Consider the following 21,829-nt stretch of genomic DNA (forward strand, 5'->3'; position numbering starts at 1 on the left):
GTACTCTTTTTCACAAAATACTAACATTCAATATCAGCCAAATCTGTCAAGGCATTCTCAAGTGAGTATATTTCATACATATGGCAATTGTTTTTTGATTCATCTTCTTCAAAAGTAAAAATTCAGCAAGCTCTCGAAAACACGTTTAACCTTTTCGACTGTCAACAATTAAATACTCAAAACAGCTGAAAACACAATCAGTAACATGCGTACCAACAAGATTAAAAAATAAATAAATAAATAAATAAATAAAAAAATTGTAAGTTGGACGTATAAAGTGCACAAAATTAAAAATTTCCTTCACTTTTTGATCACACCTCTGATATTAAATAATAATGCTTATTAAGACAAGTCACTGAAGTGATTTTCTTCGTCTTTTCTTTCTATATTCAAACTTGCGAATATGGGTACAAAATTTTGCCCCAAGACGCTACACGCGTAAGCACGTGAGTGGGACTGCAGAATGCGAAAAACACGACTCTGATGTTGCAGAACAACAGAAAATGATTTAACAGGAAAACAGCAGCTTACTGTGTTAAAGAGCAACAGAAAAACATTTGGTGGGGAAAATCTTGACATCATTTGTGTAGACATAGCAGAAATTACGTGATATGATAACTACAGTAAATTGTCAGAGAAGAGCCGAAACCAGATCTGTGGCTGGAGGGTTAAAGCAAAAACACTAATCCTTGCTTCTGGTACTCTTACTTCCTTTCTTGTTGGGAAAGAGAGGAATCGGTGAAGGTTAGAAAGGAAAGGCAGAGGCAGGTCACCCAAAGCTGTGGGAGTAAGAGGGCCTCACCTGTTGTGAGGACAAAGGGTAACAAATCTTTCTTCCTAATTTCTGTTTTGCAATCACACTACTAAGTTCCAGAATGTGTTGCATTATCTGTAGTTTTAATCCTGACCACATTTCTGATTCATCCTGCATGTGGCCAAAATGTGAATGAAATAGTTAATTGATCTCTTCTGTTGTGCTTATTAAGACAAGTCACTGAAATTATTTTGTTCACTTTTTCCCTTCTAAATTTCTATTTTTGTAATCCTAAACCTCATATGAAACTAAAGAGGTTTTATTTTCCTGAGGAGTAATACTACCTACATATGCACTAGTACACAACTCGTCTCTCTCTTCTAAATTGAACCATTCAGTCTAACTTTGCAAACTTGATAATTGACAGAGATAGAGGGAAATACCTAATTCTGAAATTGAACAATGCAAAGCTTGCATTGTTGTTAACTTTGAAATTAACATTATCAAAACTTCGTGACTTTTTAATACAGCAGTCAATTTCAATAACAGCTACCAAAGATAGCCAAAGTAAACTGTAGAGTTCATTTTTTAAACAGTGTAGCATTTGAAATTCTTTAACAAAAATTGAACAAATTGTATAATGTTGAAGGACATTAAGAAAGAATTTTATGAATAGTTGTGTGCATGCAGTACTAAATAGAACGTTCAAAAATCGTTTAAATGTGACAAACCAATTCCACAATTACTGAAAACTCATTCTTTGGGAATAAGTGAAAGCTTAATGAAATGAGTAGTTAATAAACATTTATTTAAAATTACATAATATATTAATATCTCAAACATTTCAAAATATAAACAAAAAATCTTGATTCACGTATGTCCTTGCACACAACAGATCACTCCAAAAGAAATTTAAGTGCCACAAGTGTTCCACTGCACAACAATCACAGAGGCAAAAAATACTGACTCCTCAGACTTCACATGTTTGCACTGACACTGTGTTTCACACATCAGCCTTTACTCTTCACCTTGACTTCTGGTGGAATAACGAGATGCACTCCTCTGAAATAAGGGTGCTGCAGAGCCTGTCGAGCAGATATCCTCTTCCGAGGATCGTAAGTCACCAGTTTCTGTGAACAAAAAATGTGTTAACAATTACAATCTGTGACTGTCTGAATACTAATGAGTTACAGTATTATTTGGCAAACATGTTGGGGAAACAGAAAATTGTTACTGTTGTTGTTGTTGTTGTTGGGGTGTAGGTGAGGAGATTATCAGCAACCTTAGAAATGTTAAAAGAAATGAATATGGTGAAAAGTGCTAAAAAACATTGGCACACTCACTCACTCCTACCTCATTTGTATTGACCCACACAATCACTCAATATCACAAGCCATAAAACACCGGAGATACAGTGAAAGGTACTAAACATGGGATGAAAACAGAAATAATACAACAGAGGGGTTAAAACCATGGCACAGGGATATGTATCTGGCTGACCATGGGTGAGCCAGTAAACCTGCTAACATTAACAATAACGTCTCCCTAAAATTTTTGGAACAAATCAGACAGATCACAAAACATTAAAAAACTCTTAGTCACATGTGTTTCAGTGTCACTGAGGGCAGATCTGCTGGCAAATCTGCCACTGCCCTCTGGTCCGAAAATAAAACAAAGTCTAGTAAAATGTGGCGCACAGTGATTTGTATGCAACAATCGCCACACATTGCAGGGGCCTCTCACTGGAGCGAGAAGCCAGGTGGCTGAAAGGAGATATGCCATGACTGGGTAGTGGGCTTTACTACATGCAGCTTATTGTATGTCACTTCCAGTGGATTGTATCACTATTGACGCTAACACTATACTTCGATAGCGAGTTGATAGCACACAGGGAGATGGCACCTGAAATAACTGAGTATCAGAACACACCTCCTTAGCTACTACATCTGCCCCTTCAGTCTCTCCAATACCCAGCTGGTACCCAGCAGAAACACATCTCCTTTCACAACGCCTGTACTTGGGGGTGAGCATCCTTGATATTCTGGACTACTTTATCCGCTTAGTACAAGTGTTGTAGAGAATGAAGGTTACTCATAAAATCTGAACAGACAAGGAATTTAGCCCTCGAAGCAGATCTCATCTGCTACAGTGCACCCAAGATTGCACATAATTCCATGTCAAAGACAGTAAAGTCCTCGAGGACATGACCAGGGAAAACGACTGAGCAACCAACGGAGTCTCCCTGTTTCGACCCAAAGGCACATCTGTAGTTGCATGACTGCTCTGCTGAGAGGCCCAGACACTCACTCACCACTTTGGTGCCTCTGCTGTCACACAACTACACCCACGCCCCTGGCCAGGCTCACAGACAGTGCACTTCTCACACCACACACACCTCAGAATCACATCTTTACACAATATTAACCTTTTGCTGCTACACATGCGCTCCCTGCGTTCCATGCTGAGTGAAGCTTTGTCTTTGCTGTATTGCTCACCAAATAGTGCTATCCATGCTGAGAGATGGTGTTCCGGCTATAGAAATACTTATCTGATTTCAAGAAAACTTTTCGGTGAAAAAAATTTGTTTTTGCACACTGTATGGTCTGGTAGCTTTGCTTGATGAAGGAAAATTTCTTTCCTTATCTGTCATAGTCACTGTTCGGCATCAAAGTAAATAATGCACAGCAAAATTTTAAAGATTTTGCAGAGGTAAAAAAAGCATTGTATAAACTATGCCTATGGTTAATTTTAGCACAAACATTGATGTGTATGAAATATACATCAGGTACCAAAATTTTATTCAAAATTGAGATCATAAGAATATCTCATTTTGTTCTCGAGATACCAATTTTTATACCCAGTGGACGGGCATGTGAGATGTGGTCATAACAATCGTCACATTTCATAAACAGTTCAACACATCGAACCGAGTTTTTCTGCAAATGATAGCACGCAAAGAGGCAGGTGTGTTGTATGATAAACACTCTGAACTTTGTTTTGTTAACTGTGATGTGGAAATAACTTGCCTGCCTTAGTGAGGGATCAGCACAAACAGGACATAAAAAGACGTCAATAGCATTCGAAGAATACCCAGGAGCCGAATTGAAACAAGTTCTTCTCACCTAGTGAGTGGTGGAGTGTGCTGAGTCAACTCACCCACAGCAGTCAACAAGTTAACAATGATTTAACATGTTATCAGTATGTTTATTATGTTCTCAACTAGCCCTTCAAACTATTCTAGAGACATTCAGCACATCTGCCTTTCACTGTTGCTAATAGAGTGAACAATGCATTCTTAAGTCCTGTAGCCTTTTCTTTTCGAATCACAACTGTGCCTGATATTAATCCCTATAAGAAGTGGCCAAATTTGTTTCTTCATGGTTTTTACTTCCTCTGCCAAATCACTGAAACTGGCTCTTTCCCTTTTGTGATAGGTTTGCAAATAGTGTGCATTGAGCTAAGTGGTGTCTATGAGGAAGGTGACTTGCTAAACTTTACTGATCACTACTGCATCCGGTCAACTGCATTCAATTCTTTCATCTGTTATTAAGCTGCAATTCCCATAAATTTTGAATTTGTCATATCTTACAACAAGGAAAGGATAATACGTACAATGCTGCATGGAAGGAAGTCTCATTATGGCATACTGTCGCCCTAGGCTTTAAGTGAATTATGTTGGTGATATGCTTTTCATTCTGATGTTAATTCCCTCTACTTTATATTTTGGATTGCCTGATGAGGATCAAGGCATCTTTTTTACATACAGCTTCGGTTTATGAGCAGTAAATGCTTTTGATGGGTAATGTTCAGTTTTATGCATTACAAGTCCTCATTGAAGAAGCCGGAAAAAGTTTTAGGTTGTGTATATCAATTCATAGGCTCAACCACCACCATCCTCCATCATAAACACATTTTCCCCTAGAAAATCATGTGAAACATCTAGTTGAGGTGATATTTTCTCAGGTGCCAAGCTACTTTCATCTTCTCACTGCACATTTTCTTTCTTTCCTGTCTTGGATTTCTTTATTTTTCATTCACTTTCCAGTTGAGTATTTTGAGCAATTACTACTACTATTGAGTGAAACAACTGCCAGAAACTGTGGTTGTGTGTGTGAGTGGTGTTTCCGTGAGTATGTTGTCTATTTTTGACAAAGGCCTTCTTGACCGAAAGCTAACTTTCCAATTTCCAATAGTCTTTTTGTTGTGCCTTTCTGTGATTCAGCATCTCCACTATTTGGCGAGTAGCAATTATCCTTTTCATTATTTTGTTACATTCCACCCTGGATTTTTCACTGTTTAATACTTTGACCTGATGTACGCGATAGTTACGTATCTCTCCCCCCCCCCCCCCCCCCCCTGCCAATTCCCTTTCATTTATTCTTAACTGTATCATTAGTGAAGAAAGGTGAACAAGTAAGAATGTCTGTAAAGAAAGAGAGATACTAGAGTTTTTTATGTTTTTAATATGTAATGGCACAAGTTTGGGTTGTGAGAATTTCTAGCAGATGCAAAAAGTGGGCCCTGTGACAGCTGAAACTAAACAGATTCCAGGAAACAGCCATAATATTTGTCAACAGATTGCAGCTATGGATTCAGATAAATGCTACAGGAAGACACTCTGAAAGAATTACTGTTGTAATGGACAACAAAAAGTGTATTTTAGGTCAAAAGACTACGAACTTTCATCAATGTACAAAGAATATCGTGTCTGGTGAGCTAGATAATAATATTACCTGACAATAGGGATCTTGTGGAATAAGTTAATGTATTTTTGATCTGAAACAAAATGTAGCTTAGGTTTAGTTTATCAATTACTGGAGAATTATTTCATATGTATGTTTTTATATATAATAAATGTCTAATATTCCATATGAATCTTTGTTTAAATCAAGGCCTACATCATCACACTGCTACTCAAACTGACATATTTTTCATTTCCATTCACAGCATTTCTTGCTCACCACATGAGTCTGAAAAGAACTGTTTGGCTCAGCAGCCACATACTGTAAGTAAATGTGGGATGTTAAGAGCGTATCACTAAGTACTAGCATGGCCATAACTCCTTTCATAGCCAACACAATAAGGAATAATGTTGAATGAGAATGGTATTTACCTGCAGGAGACAATCTGTTTCCTATTGATAATGGGAGGTCTATTAGTTAATGAACAGAAACACGAAACGTGGTATCACAGGGTTGCTGCACTCAAAACTTTTTTTATATAAACAACAGGATTGATAAAAAATCTACTCACCAAGTGGCAGCAGAAAACACTCGTAAAAGGTTGTAATTAGGCAAGCTTATGGAGTATGTGGCTCCTCCTCCAGGCAGAAGGGTTGAAGGGGAAAGAAGAAGAGGGAAGGAAAAGGACTGGAAAGGTCTAGGAAAAGGGATAGACACAAACAACCACAAGTCAGGGGAGACTTACCGCACAGGATGAGAAGAAAGACTGATTGCTGGGGACTGCACCTGACGAGATTTCAAAACACACAAGCTTTAAGGTGGAAGACAGGGTAATATGCAAGACAGAGATTACTGCTTAAACATCATGCATAAGTTAATAAGAGTGACAAGCTAAGCACGCTGTACATAACAGAGGCGGAGGGGGGCAATGAAAAACAAGACAGGTAAAACAGTGAAAGTTGCAGAAAACGAAAACGGCAGGAAGACTAGTAACTGTCTGGAAATGCTGAGACAGAAGAAATTAATGTAAATTAAGGACAGGTAGGTTGTGAGAACCAAGGACATGTTGTAGCACTAGTTCCCACCTGCGGAGTTCAAAGAAACCAATGCCTGGGAGAAGAATCCAGATGGGGCGTGTGGTGAAACAAGCACGGAGGTCTTGATTGTCGTGTTGTAGAGCACGCTCTGGAACTGGATATTGCGTGTTGTCAGTAAACACCCTCTGCCTATGCCCATTCATCCTAATTGCTAATTTGGTGTAAGTCACGCAGATGTAAAAGGCCGAAGAGTTTACGTAACAGTTGGTATACGACGTGTCGTTTCACAGGTGGCTCTCCCTTTGATAGTAAATGTTTTGCCAGTTACAGGGCTGCTATAGGTGGTGGAAGGGCAAATCTTGCAGCAGGGACAGTCACAGGGGTAGGAACCAGAGGGTAGGGAGATGGGTGCAGAAGGAGCACAGGGTCTGACAAAAATATTGTGGAGATTGGGAGGGTGACGAAAAGCTATTCTAGGTGCGATCGGCGGAATTTCAAATAGAATGAATCTCATTTCAGGGCATGGCTGGTGGGGTAATTAAGTGCAGCGAATGCTGAGGTGAGAATGGTGGTGTATTGCTGAAACAGTCTGCAGTGGAACAATTATGTTTGCTATATGGGAGAGAATGTTTGACATGGAAAGGATAGCAATTGTCAAAATGTAAGTACTGTTGTTTGTCGATAGGTTTAATGTGGATGGAGTGGTGTAGCTGTCCTTCGGTGAGGACGAGGTCAACATTAAGGAAAGTGCCATGGGATTCGGAATAGGACCATGTGTAATTTAATAGGGAGAAGGTATTTAGAGATTTCAGGAATTTTACCTGGTCAGTCTCACCATGACTCCACATGGTGAAGATGTCATCAATTTGTGTGTGTGTGTGTGTGTGTGTGTGTGTGTGTGTGTGTGTGTGTGTGTGTGTGTGTCCGTCCGTCCAATCTTAGGCGTTTGTGTGTTTGTGCAACAATACAGTGATGTTTCCACAACATCATGGGTTTGTGCTGTGACTGGACAACACAAGCAAACTGAGCAGCCATCATATTGATTTAAGTGTTTGCGAAGCTGACATGTTTTAGTTGGTGGTTCTTAAATTTACATTTGTGTATCACAAAAATATGCAGTGTAAGTGTGAGATACCGTGCGTGACTTTACAGTGTGTTTATAGATAGGGAAAAATTAATATAGAACGCTTACACATCATTAATTATTAAGTGAAAGCACTTACTAGGAAAAGCTCTAGTCCATCATTAGGCATTCTAGGTAAGATGTCCTGCAGATCTTGTGGTTCCCACCGTGGAAACAAAGGTTTGTAATCGGGCAACTGTGATACACCTGGCCAACCCTCCTCCGTCGGTGTACCCAAAGTGCGAAATATCCTGAAAAGCTGATCAATCTCTGAATCCCCAGGAAACATTGCTCGCCTTGTCGTCTGAAAGAAACATCAATGTTTAACAGTAATTAATATTACGTCAAGAACTGAAATGGCTGGTACTTCAGTAACAGAGATATTTGCACAACTACAGGAGAAAATATAAAAACTAAGTTTACTGCAAATTTTGTACGAAAAATGTCGAACACCAACCCATTTAAATTTAAAAGTTTCTGGGTGTGTTGGATACGAGACATTATTCAGAGTGACTAAAAAATTCAGACAATCTCCTGCATTACCAAGCAATTAAACTGAAAATTTTCATTTTTGTCTTTAAAATTACGTATTTCAGCTTCAGGTTTTATCTGTGAGTAACTTCTCAAAACACTGCACTTTGTTGATAACTTTATTGGGCTTTCAAGGGAGTGGTCAAACTTAACATGTCGAAATCTGCCATAATTTTTGGTATTCACAGTTAACACTACATTAAATATAAACCACCTGTATCTGGACACCAACTAGTGGACATTAATGTGGAGTGTGTCCACCCTTTGCCTGTAAAACGGCTCGAACTCTGCTGGGAACACTTTCAATAATGCGTTTTATGTCTGTGGAGGAATGACAGCCCATTCTTTCTCAAGAGCCAAAACCAGTAGAGGTACTGCTAATACTACTGAAGTCTAAGGGATGTTTTCGTCATAATTCATTCTAAAGGGTCAGGTCATGACACTGGAGAGGCCAGTCTATTTAAGTAATGTTCTTGACCACAAACCACCCCTTCACATATGCTGCTTCAAGTAATTTCTTGCTGATCAAAGGAATCAGTCTCCGAAAAGTCCTTTACTCTACACACTACACAATGCCATAAAATATGTTCATATCCTTCCGCATTTAGTGTTTTCTTACGTGTTACACTCCCATACCATAAAACCATCTCGTCCGTATTTCACTAATGACAATATACGTGAGGACAGGTAACATTCTTCAGGTAATTAGCATACCTAAACACTGCTGTAGTATCGCCACAGGGTATAGTATGATTCATCACAAGTCCTCTACTGTCCAGTGGCTCTCTTCACCATCTCAAGTGCCGCTTAGCATTGACTATAGAAATGTGTGGTTCCAAAACTAGAAAATTCTCTGCTGAAAGTGTTTCGTTATTAATTATGTGTTTCGTGTAGTATCTCTAGGTTATCTGTAACTAGAATCTTGTTACATAACAGTGTACTCACGAGCCTATGTAGCACCAATTAATGAGATAACTAAACTAATGGTGAGAAATACAGTGATTCACTTGTCTCAAGCAGCAGAGACCACAACAGTCTAAACTAAAAGTCACCGATATGGTGGCATTAAAGTGACAGCTGTGATTGTCAAATATAAATGGAGGAAAGCCTGATTTGGCAAGTGAAAACCTCTATTTAAAAGTGTAAAATTACAACATTAATAAATTAAATCTGTACGAGCACAGGATTACGAACCAAAAAGGAGCTCATCAAACCATGGCAATATGTGGTGCGAAGGTAGGATAGCAATCATAGCTCTGAACCACATGGTAAACAACTACTGCTCTAGACAATGTATATGGTGAAGCAAGCCCAAAGCCCGCAAGATGCATAATATATTGACCTTCTGAATCCATCCCTTAGCATCCTTCCGAAGTTGGGTGCATGATGGTAGCCAAATGGCCTCTCTGTGGGAAATTGTAGCTCTGGTCTTCATGTTGCGGGGATTGTGAGGGGGACTGAGAAGGGCTGCATATTGACATATCCCTTTCGAGGTTCCTCGACCAAATGAGCATGCGTCTGGGGATTTTGGGGTTGCTTGCCTACGACTGTGATTCGTGGCTGTGGGCAACTAACCATTTTTCACCCTGCATATTGCCATGGTTTAGCGAGTTCCTTTTTGGTTCCTAATCCGGCACCCACACATATTTGTTCTTACATTAATGTTTTATTTTCACACTTTTAACTTAAAGATTTTCATGTGCCATTTCAGGCTTTCCTATGTTTATATTTGACGACTACGGCTTTCACTTTAACACCATCATATCAATGGCTTTTAAATATGACTATGCAGTTTCCGCTGATTAGGGCAAATGTATCACTTTACTTCTCATCTTTAGCTTAGCTATCTCACTGATCAGTGCTACATAGGTTCACGAATAAAATTATGTAACAAGATTGTTATTACTAATTACAGATAATTTAAACATGCACTAATCGTGAGAAACACATCATTATTAATAAAACACCTGCAGCAGAAACTGTTCTCTATTTTTGGAACACTGAACCACTGTTGCTGCATCAGGCCAAAATGGAGTGGAGTATGCGTTCAGAAGCATGTGGCTTAAGAGGAGCTCCCTGACTGTTATATCTCATTCTTTTTAAGTCCCTGTGCAGAGTCCTTGTGATATCTGGACTTCGTCACTTTAGAATCACTGTCCAAACAGCTGACTCCTGTTGAAATATCCATGACAGTTTTGTTACTCACATGACATCAAAGTCCACATCCAAAGTCACTGAACTCACCTGATTGGCCCATTCTGATGGTACTAATTTTCTCTACTAACCAAGTGATACTTTCCTGCCTCGTTTTATACTGGCACACCTGCTTCTCAACATATTTTGTTCAATTTCACATTACATAAAGGTCTCTATCGGTCCACTATGGCCAGGTGACATTGGCTTGTACATATTTCTCGATTAAAAAAACTTTACCAAAAGCTGTATAAATAACCAAAAATATACAGCTGTTGGTAAGGTTTTTTTAAACGAGAATTACATGAAGATGTCTGAATACCTCCGATCACACAGTGTACAAGCCATATGTCAGATACCAATACACTCTGGAAGAGCCAGAGGAGAGAAATTTGTTTCCTGGCTTGGAGAGAGGTGAATAGCCTTGGATATTGCTGCCTGTTGTTACAGCATGCGCACAGCTCAGGATAAGAGAATTGTGGTAGTCATTGTTGGTGTCACACTCACTTAAGAGAAATGTCGTTTCAAGGTTTTGATAAAAACAGAACATACTCTTTTTTTTCAATACTTTCTTTGGAAAAGTTTCAGTATCACATTGTTCCAACCAAATTTTGTACTTCAAAAATTTATTCTGCATGATCAATCTCAACATGCAAGTGATGGTAACCGAGTGAATGGTTTGCTGCTCGCAATGTAGATATGCAGCAATCGCCTACTGATGCCACTGATAGCAAATGTATGAAGATTATAATTTGGGTAAAATGGTACTGAACTTTGAGACAACCATTTAAATAGTGTAACAACTACAGCATAGTTTTTGACATATTTTGCTATCAACAGACACTTGTGTGTAGATCATGTTCTTTTATTGTAAATGACAAATTTTCTTTATAATTAAAGTTTAATTTTGGTGTTATTCTTTTGTTTATGCTTTAATGATGTAGTAGTGGGCTAAAGTAAAATTCTTTGTTAGAGTATCAGTTCTTACCAGTCAAAAGCACAACATTTTAACTGGAAACTAAGACAATGAAAAATTCCCAGACTTCCAAAACATTCTCAGGATTTTCCTGGATGAAAAAATTCCCTACTTTTTCCCAGATTTTCCAGGCGTATACGCCCTGTGTGTACGAATTTCAAAATAATGCTGATGTCTACTAAAAATCCACACCAATGCCCACAGAAAAGCAATAGACTTAATATTATTCTCTAAAACATCTCATTAGAACTGCCAAAAAAAAAGATATATCTCACCATCTCGGCAAAGATGCAACCCAGACTCCAAACATCGACAGCTGTCGTGTAGAGCTTGCTGCCCAGCAGAATTTCTGGTGCGCGGTACCACAGGGTGACCACCTCGTGGGTGTACGTGTGCACGGGTATGCCGAACGCCCGCGCCAGTCCAAAGTCCGCCAGCTTGATGTAGCCATGCTGGTCTATCAGCAGGTTCTGAGGCTTCAGGTCCCTGTGAAGAACACAGCAGCCGTGGCAGTAGGCCAGGCCACTGAGCAGCTGGTGGGCATAGCTCTGCAAAAAGAGGTGCTACTCATGTAATAAAACATTACTTTTTTTCACAACTTCATCATATCACAATAAACACATCAATGGAAATTCACTTCAGACAACGTGGTAGTGTAAATAGCCACATACTGTGAAACTTTTAAAGACAGTTAAGAATGGTGAGTATAAACCAAAATTGGTGCATGGTGCACACACACACACACACACACACACACACACACACACACACACAGAGAGAGAGAGAATAGATCATGACTTCGTTGTTTTAACTATTGCTTCTACTGTCCAAGAGGAGTTGAAATTCTAACTTAGCATTTATAATTTTCAACTTGTGTCTGCATTTAAATGACCTAGATATGTATATACATGTTCTAAACAACATATGCATACAAAATTTTTACCTTAAAGTTTTTTCTCTTCTTTTCATTATTCACACTTTTACAAATTAACTAAACATTACACCGTAAAGGTTTAATTAAGAGTATGCAATTCCAGTGATGCCACACCTGGCATAAAAATAAATAAAAAACTTGTAGCATTACTCCTATTTCAGAAAATCTCCTTCAATAATTACAGGGGGTGTGTGTTGCAGTAAAGAATACAGCAGACAAAATTAGGCTTTCCCAAATTCAAGCGACCAACTTGTGTTAGCTACTTTCCTAACAAAATTTTCTGTCCTTAACACAAGAATGCTGTATTTATATACTGACAAGGAACGAAGTGAATAAAGGAGAAGCAAAAGAATTAATAAGTCTCAAATTCAGAAATTCTACACTACTACAATTTCACTTGCAAAAAAGGTATAAAATACACTGTTCAAAATTATCTAGTAAAATTCTGTAAACTGCAGACGGTGATCTACTAATGTATCTCATATTTGATGGGTATAAATACCTCATACTTTGTTTAGTATTCACTTTTCAATTATGTATAATACAGCAGAGACGAATCTCATTTTATCTACTCACTGATAATTTGGGAGTGCAAAAATGTGTGTTGTCTAGCATACATGTAGTTTTTTAAGTATTTGTTTACACTCTTAAATTTTCACTTGTGTCATCTGTATGTGGTGATTTCACATATAACTGCATATATATTAGTATAATAGAAGGAAACATTCCACATGGGAAAAATTATATATAAAAACAAAGATGAGGTGACTTACCGAACGAAAGCACTGGCAGGTCGATAGACACACAAACAAACACAAACATACACACAAAATTCAAGCTTTCGCAACAAACTGTTGCCTCATCAGGAACCATTCCCGATGTCCAGGCGGAGCTTCAAGGAATCCTCAGAACCTTAGGCCCCCTGCAAAACCTTTCACCTGACTCCATCAACCTCCTGACCCCACCGACACCCCGCACCCCTACCTTCTACCTTCTTCCTAAAATCCACAAACCCAATCATCCCGGCCGCCCCATTGTAGCTGGTTACCAAGCCCCCACAGAACGTATCTCTGCCTACATAGATCAACACCTTCAACCCATTACATGCAGTCTCCCATCCTTCATCAAAGACACCAACCACTTCCTCGAACGCCTGGAATCCTTACCCAATCTGTTACCCCCAGAAACCATCCTTGTAACCATTGATGCCACGTCCTTATACACAAATATTCCGCACGTCCAGGGCCTCGCTGCGATGGAGCATTTCCTTTCACGCCGATCACCTGCCACCCTACCTAAAACCTCTTTCCTCATTACCTTAGCCAGCTTCATCCTGACCCACAACTTCTTCACTTTTGAAGGCCAGACATACCAACAATTAAAGGGAACAGCCATGGGTACCAGGATGGCCCCCTCGTACGCCAACCTATTCATGGGTCGCTTAGAGGAAGCCTTCTTGGTTACCCAAGTCTGCCAACCCAAAGTTTGGTACAGATTTATTGACGACATCTTCATGATCTGGACTCACAGTGAAGAACAACTCCAGAATTTCCTCTCCAACCTCAACTCCTTTGGTTCCATCAGATTCACCTGGTCCTACTCCAAATTCCATGCCACTTTCCTTGACGTTGACCTCCACCTGTCCAATGGCCAACTTCACACGTCCGTCCACATCAAACCCACCAACAAGCAACAGTACCTCCATTATGACAGCTGCCACCCATTCCACATCAAACGGTCCCTTCCCTACAGCCTAGGTCTTCGTGGCAAACGAATCTGCTCCAGTCCGGAATCCCTGAATCATTACACCAACAACCTGAAAACAGCTTTCGCATCCCGCAACTACCCTCCCGACCTGGTAGAGAAGCAAATAACCAGAGCCACTTCCTCGTCCCCTCAAACCCAGAATCCCCCACAGAAGAACCACAAAAGTGCTCCACTTGTGACAGGATACTTTCCGGGACTGGACCAGACTCTGAATGTGGCTCTCCAGCAGGGATATGACTTCCTCAAATCCTGCCCTGAAATGAGATCCATCCTTCATGAAATCCCCCCCACTCTGCCAAGAGTGTCTTTCCGCCGTCCACCTAACCTTTGTAACCTGTTAGTTCATCCCTATGAAATCCCCAAACCACCTTCCCTACCCTCTGGCTCCTATCCTTGTAACCGCCCCCGATGCAAAACCTGTCCCATGCACCCTCCCACCACCACCTACTCCAGTCCTGTAACCCGGAAGGTGTACACGATCAAAGGCAGAGCCACGTGTGAAAGCACCCACGTGATTTACCAACTGACCTGCCTACACTGTGATGCATCCTATGTGGGAATGACCAGCAACAAACTGTCCATTCGCATGAATGGACACAGGCAGACAGTGTTTGTTGGTAATGAGGATCACCCTGTGGCTAAACATGCCTTGGTGCACAGCCAGCACATCTTGGCACAGTGTTACACCGTCCGGGTTATCTGGATACTTCCCACTAACACCAACCTATCCGAACTCCGGAGATGGGAACTTGCCCTTCAGTATATCCTCTCTTCTCGTCATCCGCCAGGCCTCAATCTCCGCTAATTTCAAGTTGCCGCCACTCATACCTCACCTGTCTTTCAACAACTTCTTTGCCTCTACACTTCTGCCTCGACTGACATCTCTGCCCAAACTCTTTGTCTTTAAATATGTCTGCTTGTGTCTGTATGTGTGGATGGATATGTGCGTGTGTGCGAGTGTATACCTGTCCTTTTTTTCCCCCTAAGGTAAGTCTTTCCATTCCCGGGATTGGAATGACTCCTTACCCTCTCCCTTAAAACCCACTTCCTTTCGTCTTCCCCTCTCCTTCCCTCTTTCCTGATGAGGCAACAGTTTGTTGCGAAAGCTTGAATTTTGTGTGTATGTTTGTGTGTCTATCGACCTGCCAGCGCTTTCGTTCGGTAAGTCACCTCGTCTTTGTTTTTGCATATATATTAGAGACAATAAGAGTCCAGTGCCCATACATTAAGGTGTTTTAGCTCTTAAAAGTAATAAATTTTGCCAAAATATACTAATTTTAATAAATTTTGCTAAAATACAGAGATTTTGCATTTCATCACACTTTAAAATCTACTTAAAGCACGACACATTGGAGTAACAATTTTTTACTCTGTAAAACATTTCGCACCACTTATAGCGTAAGCAAATTTTCCATAGCTGTACTGACACCAAACTCTCTCATCGAAAGCATCTGGGAACCTCTAGGTAATGCAGGACTGACTGCTGCATGTCACGAGGCAGAAACCCACCAGTGGGCAGTACTACATTTTCAGTGAACAAGCAGTAACAGCAGAGGAGAGCTCAGTAACTCTGAATGTAAATTATACTCCGTTCATCATAAGAATAAACCTGAGGCACACTCTTGATGATTGGTCAGACGCCGTAGCAAACCTACACTGGAGGTGTTACGCTCTTGGAAGTAGGTCCTACTTCAGGGTGTATACGTGGACAAGGAAAAAAAATTCCCCAGATTTTTCCCGGATCTCCCGGTTAAAAATACACTTTCTCCCGGGCGAAAACACACTTTTTCTGTGTTAAGTGACAGTATACGTTCTCTCGGAACTGTAAAATTTATCAATCATTTAAATGGTTATGGTTTTATACAGCGGCACAGTAGAATACGAAACTCAGGGGGAAAAACCACGTTTTGGAAAGTTCTTTGATGCGCAGCAACAAATACGTTGGATATTTTTGTATTACGAAAGTATAAATTCGAATTGCACAAAAAACTGCATGTTACTTTCCGTAGCATTGAAATCGAGATTGCGATGCACTTTTGTAAGCCAGTCACAGCTCATGTCACGTGATCTCGCCAGCTGATGACAGCGGATATTCATAGCATAAGACAAGTGATGTAGTCAGCCAATAGCAACATCACTGTTAAGTAGCAAAAACACACAAACAGGAAAAGTTAATGGTTTAAATTAAAATACATAGTGTTGCTACAGGAAAAGCAAACATTTCATAGATAATATTTGTCGCGAAGATTAATACGCTACAAGAGAAACTAAGCTTTCACATATAACGTCGACTTCTTTTGCGTGTTTTACACTTTAAGACACATCACACAAATGTGCCAGTAAAATGTTTAATACCAACATAAACCTCTGATCTTCTGGGCTCGAAATTCTTCTAAATGGCTTGTCATCAAAGAGTTGATTTTTAAATGAGAGTCAAACGCTCTGCGATTTAAGAAATTCATCGTACATTCTCGCACATAGTTCATCGTGCGCAAAAGGAAATTTATTTTGAAAATAACAATGTTCAAACCACTATTTGTAATACTTTCCCCGAGATCTGTTAGCAATAGATTTGTTCCAGCAGTTGCAAGACAGTGCCACATAAGAGATGCCCCCGCGCTTGTGCAGCTGTGATGACGTAGGAAGCCCGTATGTTTGTATGTGTAATACATTAAAAGATCTTACACTATGTCATAAAAGCAACAACACATCAGACGATACTCCAAGAGTGTCGGAATTTCTTGAACCATACTGAAATGAATAATTCGTGTTAAAGTGCACATTCATATGTCCAGATTCCCAACGAAGTAGGCTTCGATCTAATATTAAGCTTTTCAGTGTGGTTTTCGAGATGTACATTTTCTGTAACATCTCATGTTTGGTTCTTTATTATGGCATAAAGCCATACGTGCTAGAAGATGAAAACATGCGCTTTAAATGCAGTGAACAGTTGAAACTAGCCAATAGTGGGGAATTAAACACTTCGTTTGGAACAAGCTGGCTGCCTCAGTGGAAAAGATAAATAAAAGGCAAATTTCTTCAGCAAAGCGACAAAAATAACTTCTTTGTTCTACAAGACGATTAATGCTTGACTGTCAGAAAGGTGGAAATAAAATAGAATCAGGAACTAACAACATATTGTAGTCTTCCATAATTGCGTGAATCCGCTTCAGCGCCGGATATACGACATTTCAAACTGGGGCAATACTAGATGGTGGTGGCGCCTTCCCCCCCCCCCCCCCCCCCCCCCCCGAACATTTGAGATAAGGCGTAAAAAATTTAAAAACTTTTCAAAAATATGTTCATTTTGTAGCGCACGTTTCTGAAGAGTCTGATGCATAAAACATATAACTTCGAGGAAATGTAAGACATGTTATTTGGTCTCAAGTGTGCAAAAGTGGAGTACCATGCCTCTTCACACAGCATTCTTTTACCGAACATCATTGTACTTCGCACTGTGGAACTCAAATGTGTATATTTTGTAATGGATGCCATCAAATTATATTCAGGATAGCATAAATTAAAATGTCCTGTGGTACCTCTCCTGCTCCCGGTCGGCCAGTTTGTCATCATGCCCCCCCCCCCCCCCAAATAAAAAAAAAAAAAATAAATAAATAAAAAAAAAAAAAATTGACTCTTTATTGCCTATTAGCTAATAACTTGCTGTTCTGTGTGACATAAAATGAAATACAGGATACATAAAACCAGGCAAGACAAGAGACAAGCAAGACAGTACACATTTCTTCAATCCTTAAGTCCTAGTGTCCCCCCCCCAATCTAGCTACAGCTTTACATGGTGAGGTTTCCTTTCTGCGAAAGAATCTGTTACCTCATTAAAATTCGTCAAACGTTTTGCTCCATGAAAAATCTAAATGTTGTTGTCCGATACTGAAAAAGCTGTTAATACAAATAGTACCCAAGACTGGTTTGGTTTCTCGATCTGATTACGTCTATTTTGTTGTTGTTTGCTAGACAAAAGGAAACAGGCCTTTCTAATATTGCAGCCACTGTAACACACACCAAATAAGTGAGACTGTTTTGGTAACAATGGTCATTTTTATAACACGACAGAATATAAATCGCGAAGTACCAATATGAAATGCCTATTTGGCCTACTAAAAGCAAAAAAACTTTATGTTAGGAAATAGTTTCACATTTCATTCAAACGCTTCAGTTTCTGAAGCACGAGATCGGAAAGTAGTGGTACGAAATTTTTGTATAATTTGGAATTGTCATATTATTCCATAATTTGTGTGATGTTCCCCATTTCTTCTCCTTCCTCGTTCTAACAAACAATCTTCTCATCACTAATTCTGTAACTTTCCTATAATTATCAAAACTCATTCCCTGGTTAACTCTACTAACCCTGCCAGAATCACCGGTTTAGTTATCCAGCGATTATTCTCCCCTTAGGCCTTATTTCGTGTTCGTACAACGCATTTTCCGCCCTACTCCCAGAATAGAACTTAAGCGGCTGCTAGCCTGGAAATGTACAACTTCTACTGTAGCGATCTGGCCAAAAATGTTCTGTCAAATTTCATTTTCTTGGATACACCGAGAAGATAATACGTAATCTTTCTTACCTGTTATTCTTGTTAGCCTTTTATTTCAACTCTGGTAGTCTGAAACTATGGACTTCTTATTATAACAACGCTAATCATTCGCATACCCAATCAATCACATAAACAAATGGCATTCATCCCGTTTGGCTTTATTCCGCTCAGCTCGTGTAGCCGCATCCCCTATTGTCTGCAGAAAAGTTTATTTCTAGATGCGGCGAGGATTCCTCTGGCATGGACATCAAGTACACTACGCACGCATTCAAAAATCAACTTATGATTCATTCAGAAATCAACTTAGAATGTGCTCAAAAAGCAACAGGGATGCATTTGAAAATCATTTGAATAATTGATAGACTGACGTGCGCTAGATGCTTTGTGAAACAAGATTTTCCCCCCCTCAAGAATACGAATTTGCCTCCCTCACCACCGAAATTGCCACCCGGTTTGCTACACAACCAACAGCGACATTTCTGCAGCCAGAAGCGGGAGGAGGTACTACTCATACGCGACTCAACTGCGCATTCGTAACTGCTTGCCTGAATCTAATGTAAATAGTTGTGATGTCATGCTCATAGGAGGTAATTTGTTGTCACGGAGCATTGCATAGTCTTCCTAAACCCTCTGATACATTTTGCTGTTGGCAACGCTTGTATGAGCACTGTGTTTTTTTAATATAGCGCATTTCCTTTGCAATTTAAGTTTTATACTCTCGTTCATATTTTGTTGCTGCAGTGTTATTCTGCAGTAGCGGGATACAGTAACATCCTTTGTTAAAACTGAAAACTAAAACAATGAAAAATTCCTGGAATTCTAAATAATTCCTGGTTTTTTCCCAGTTTTCTCCCGGATGAAAAAATTCCCGGGTATGTCCCAGATCTCCCGGGTTGTATACACCCTGTACTTGTGTATTAGATATATTATTACTAAGTTAAATGAAACTTTAAGACTTTCAAATGTATGAGGGCTGCCTTAACAAAAAACAAACCAACCTCCGATAGGCTACTAATAAAAGACAAGTTCATAGAAAACAATTATTTTATTACCAAATGTTTTGTACACTTATGGTTACTTTTCAACATAATCACCAAAAAGATTGAGACATTTATCGTACCTGTGGATAAGCTCTTCAAAAAATGTTGCCGCCAATTATGGCAAATGAGCATTGATGTTGTTTTGAAAATCTTCAATGGTTTGAAAGTGCCACCCTCCTAGCCATGTCTTCAGTTCAGGGGAAAGGTGAAAGTCACTGGGTGCCAGGTCAGGAGTGTACAGCGGATGATCGAAAATGTCCCATTGAATTTGTCAAGGAGCTGTTGGGTTGTGCCAGCAGTGTGTGGACGAGCGTGGTCATGGAGCACCATGATTTCTGAAGTCAGCATTCCTCTTTTGTTGTTTTGAATAGCTCTCCGCAAACGTACAGTTTCACAATAAGCATGGTAGCCATAACCCTTCTGTTGTTGAATGTTTGATTGTTTAGGTTTGTTTGGTGAATTTGGATGCATCCATTGTTGTGGTTGTCGTTTTGTTTCCGGTGGATTGTACTGGATCCAAGTTTCGTCTCCAGTAACAACTGATTTCAGAAAGTTCTCTCCTTCATTGTAATAACAGCCAAGGAAATTCAAAGCTGACACCATTCGGTGACGTTTGTGGTCGTATATCAATATTTTTGGAACCCAACGAGCACAAAGCTTTTGGTAGCCTAGATGTTCAGTAATGATATAGTGTGCGATAGAGCCTAAAACTTTCAGAATTTCCATAGATAAAGCAGTTATGGTGAACATACGATTTTCTTTAACCGTTCTGTCAACTCTTTCAACAAGGTCAGCTGTAACGATAGACTTGCGTCCTTGGCCCCTTCATCAAGCATGTCATTTCGGCCATCTTTAAACTTTCAGCACAACTCACTGTCAGTCATGAAGATATCACCGTGCACTCAGCTCATTCACCGATGAATTTCTGCTGCACTATTCCCTTCTGCTTGCAGAAACCGAATTACACTTTGAAATTCACACTTGGCAGGAGCAACGATGATGGCAGCCACGTAAACGTGGCTGCAGTGCAATGCAGAGTGACGTCCTGAGGTTAGCAATGACAGAGTGTGTAGTGAGAGTGTTGCACAGCAGCCTACAGCACATGTCCACTTTCTGCCGCTTGTGTAGGTTCTATACTAAGTGATCGGAGGTTGGGGGGAGGGGTATTACGAGCCATCAACATTTTTCTTAATAGTGCTTTAGCTATGCATTTTTATTTCAAAAATCGTGCACAGTCACAGCATCTGCACTGCTTGTCGCGCTGTTAATACGGCAATATGAAAATGTCAGAGGCTGCTTACTGTTCCGTAATGAAATGCGTATGGAACACAGTTAAAAGGTGCAGAGAAATAGGTTGATCTTAAGGTATGTCATAAATATACAGATAATCGGCTTTGAAGTTTTTCTATGGATTGTGTTAGATACAGTTGTTCACAACTGCACATTCGAGATACAGTGGAAGTGGTAGCATAGTAGCTTGTGGCATTTTAAGGTTCACTGGTTGAAGCCTCAATGTGTCAATTTTTTTTCAATTTGAAACACCTACATCTCGTGAAACTTCCTGGCAGATTAAAACTGTGTGCCCGACCGAGACTCGAACTCGGGACCTTTGCCTTTCGCGGGCAAGTGCTCTACCATCTGAGCTACCGAAGCATGACTCACGCCCGGTACTCACAGCTTTACTTCTGCCAGTATCTCGTCTCCTACCTTCCAAACTTTCTACCTACATCTCGTAATTGTAAAATTAATCATCATTTTTTATGAATAATGCATATCTTGTTTTTAATTACATACTGCATGTGAAATTCCTGTTTTCATTTCAAATATAAATTCTCAATTATCTATATTTTATGAAATATTGTTAATAAAGGTTGTTTAAAATCACAGTATCAAGCACATCATACAAATGCTGCACTTTTACATTTGCCACACTACCATTACAATACAAACCTAACGGAACTGATCCAGAGGCAAGTTGCGGAATTTGGCCTGAGAAAGAACAAGACCGTTAACCTGTCAGACATACCGGAATTAACGCACACAGCTTTTTCATATCACCGCCGAATGCTGGTGGGCTACAGAATGGCAAGTCATAAAAGAAGAGGAGAAAATGCAGTGCCTGGGTGGCTTCATGGATTCTGTTGTTGATCCACTCATTATCAACATAGCAGATAGCAGTTCGCGAACTGAAACGTATTTCTCGGATTCAGATAAGGAAAGAGGTAAGAGATTACCAGAT

At 39.8% G+C, this 21,829-nt stretch overlaps 1 protein-coding gene across 1 annotated transcript in view; it reads right to left on the reverse strand.

Moving 5' to 3' along the window:
- Positions 1-1,538: 1,538 nt before the first annotated feature.
- The window catches only part of LOC124552456 (cyclin-dependent kinase 2-like), a 45,139-nt gene continuing 24,848 nt past the window's right edge, over positions 1,539-21,829 (reverse strand). Inside the window, exons 3-5 of the mRNA XM_047126733.1 lie at positions 11,572-11,844; positions 7,697-7,900; positions 1,539-1,884 (exon numbers count right to left, since the gene is read on the reverse strand). Coding sequence (XP_046982689.1) covers positions 1,765-1,884; positions 7,697-7,900; positions 11,572-11,844 — 597 coding nt within the window. The 3' untranslated portion in view covers positions 1,539-1,764. The remainder of the gene's footprint in view (positions 1,885-7,696; positions 7,901-11,571; positions 11,845-21,829) is intronic.

Source organism: Schistocerca americana, chromosome 10 (genome assembly GCF_021461395.2).
Source record: "Schistocerca americana isolate TAMUIC-IGC-003095 chromosome 10, iqSchAmer2.1, whole genome shotgun sequence".
In the NCBI taxonomy this organism is placed as follows: Eukaryota; Metazoa; Arthropoda; class Insecta; order Orthoptera; family Acrididae; genus Schistocerca; species Schistocerca americana.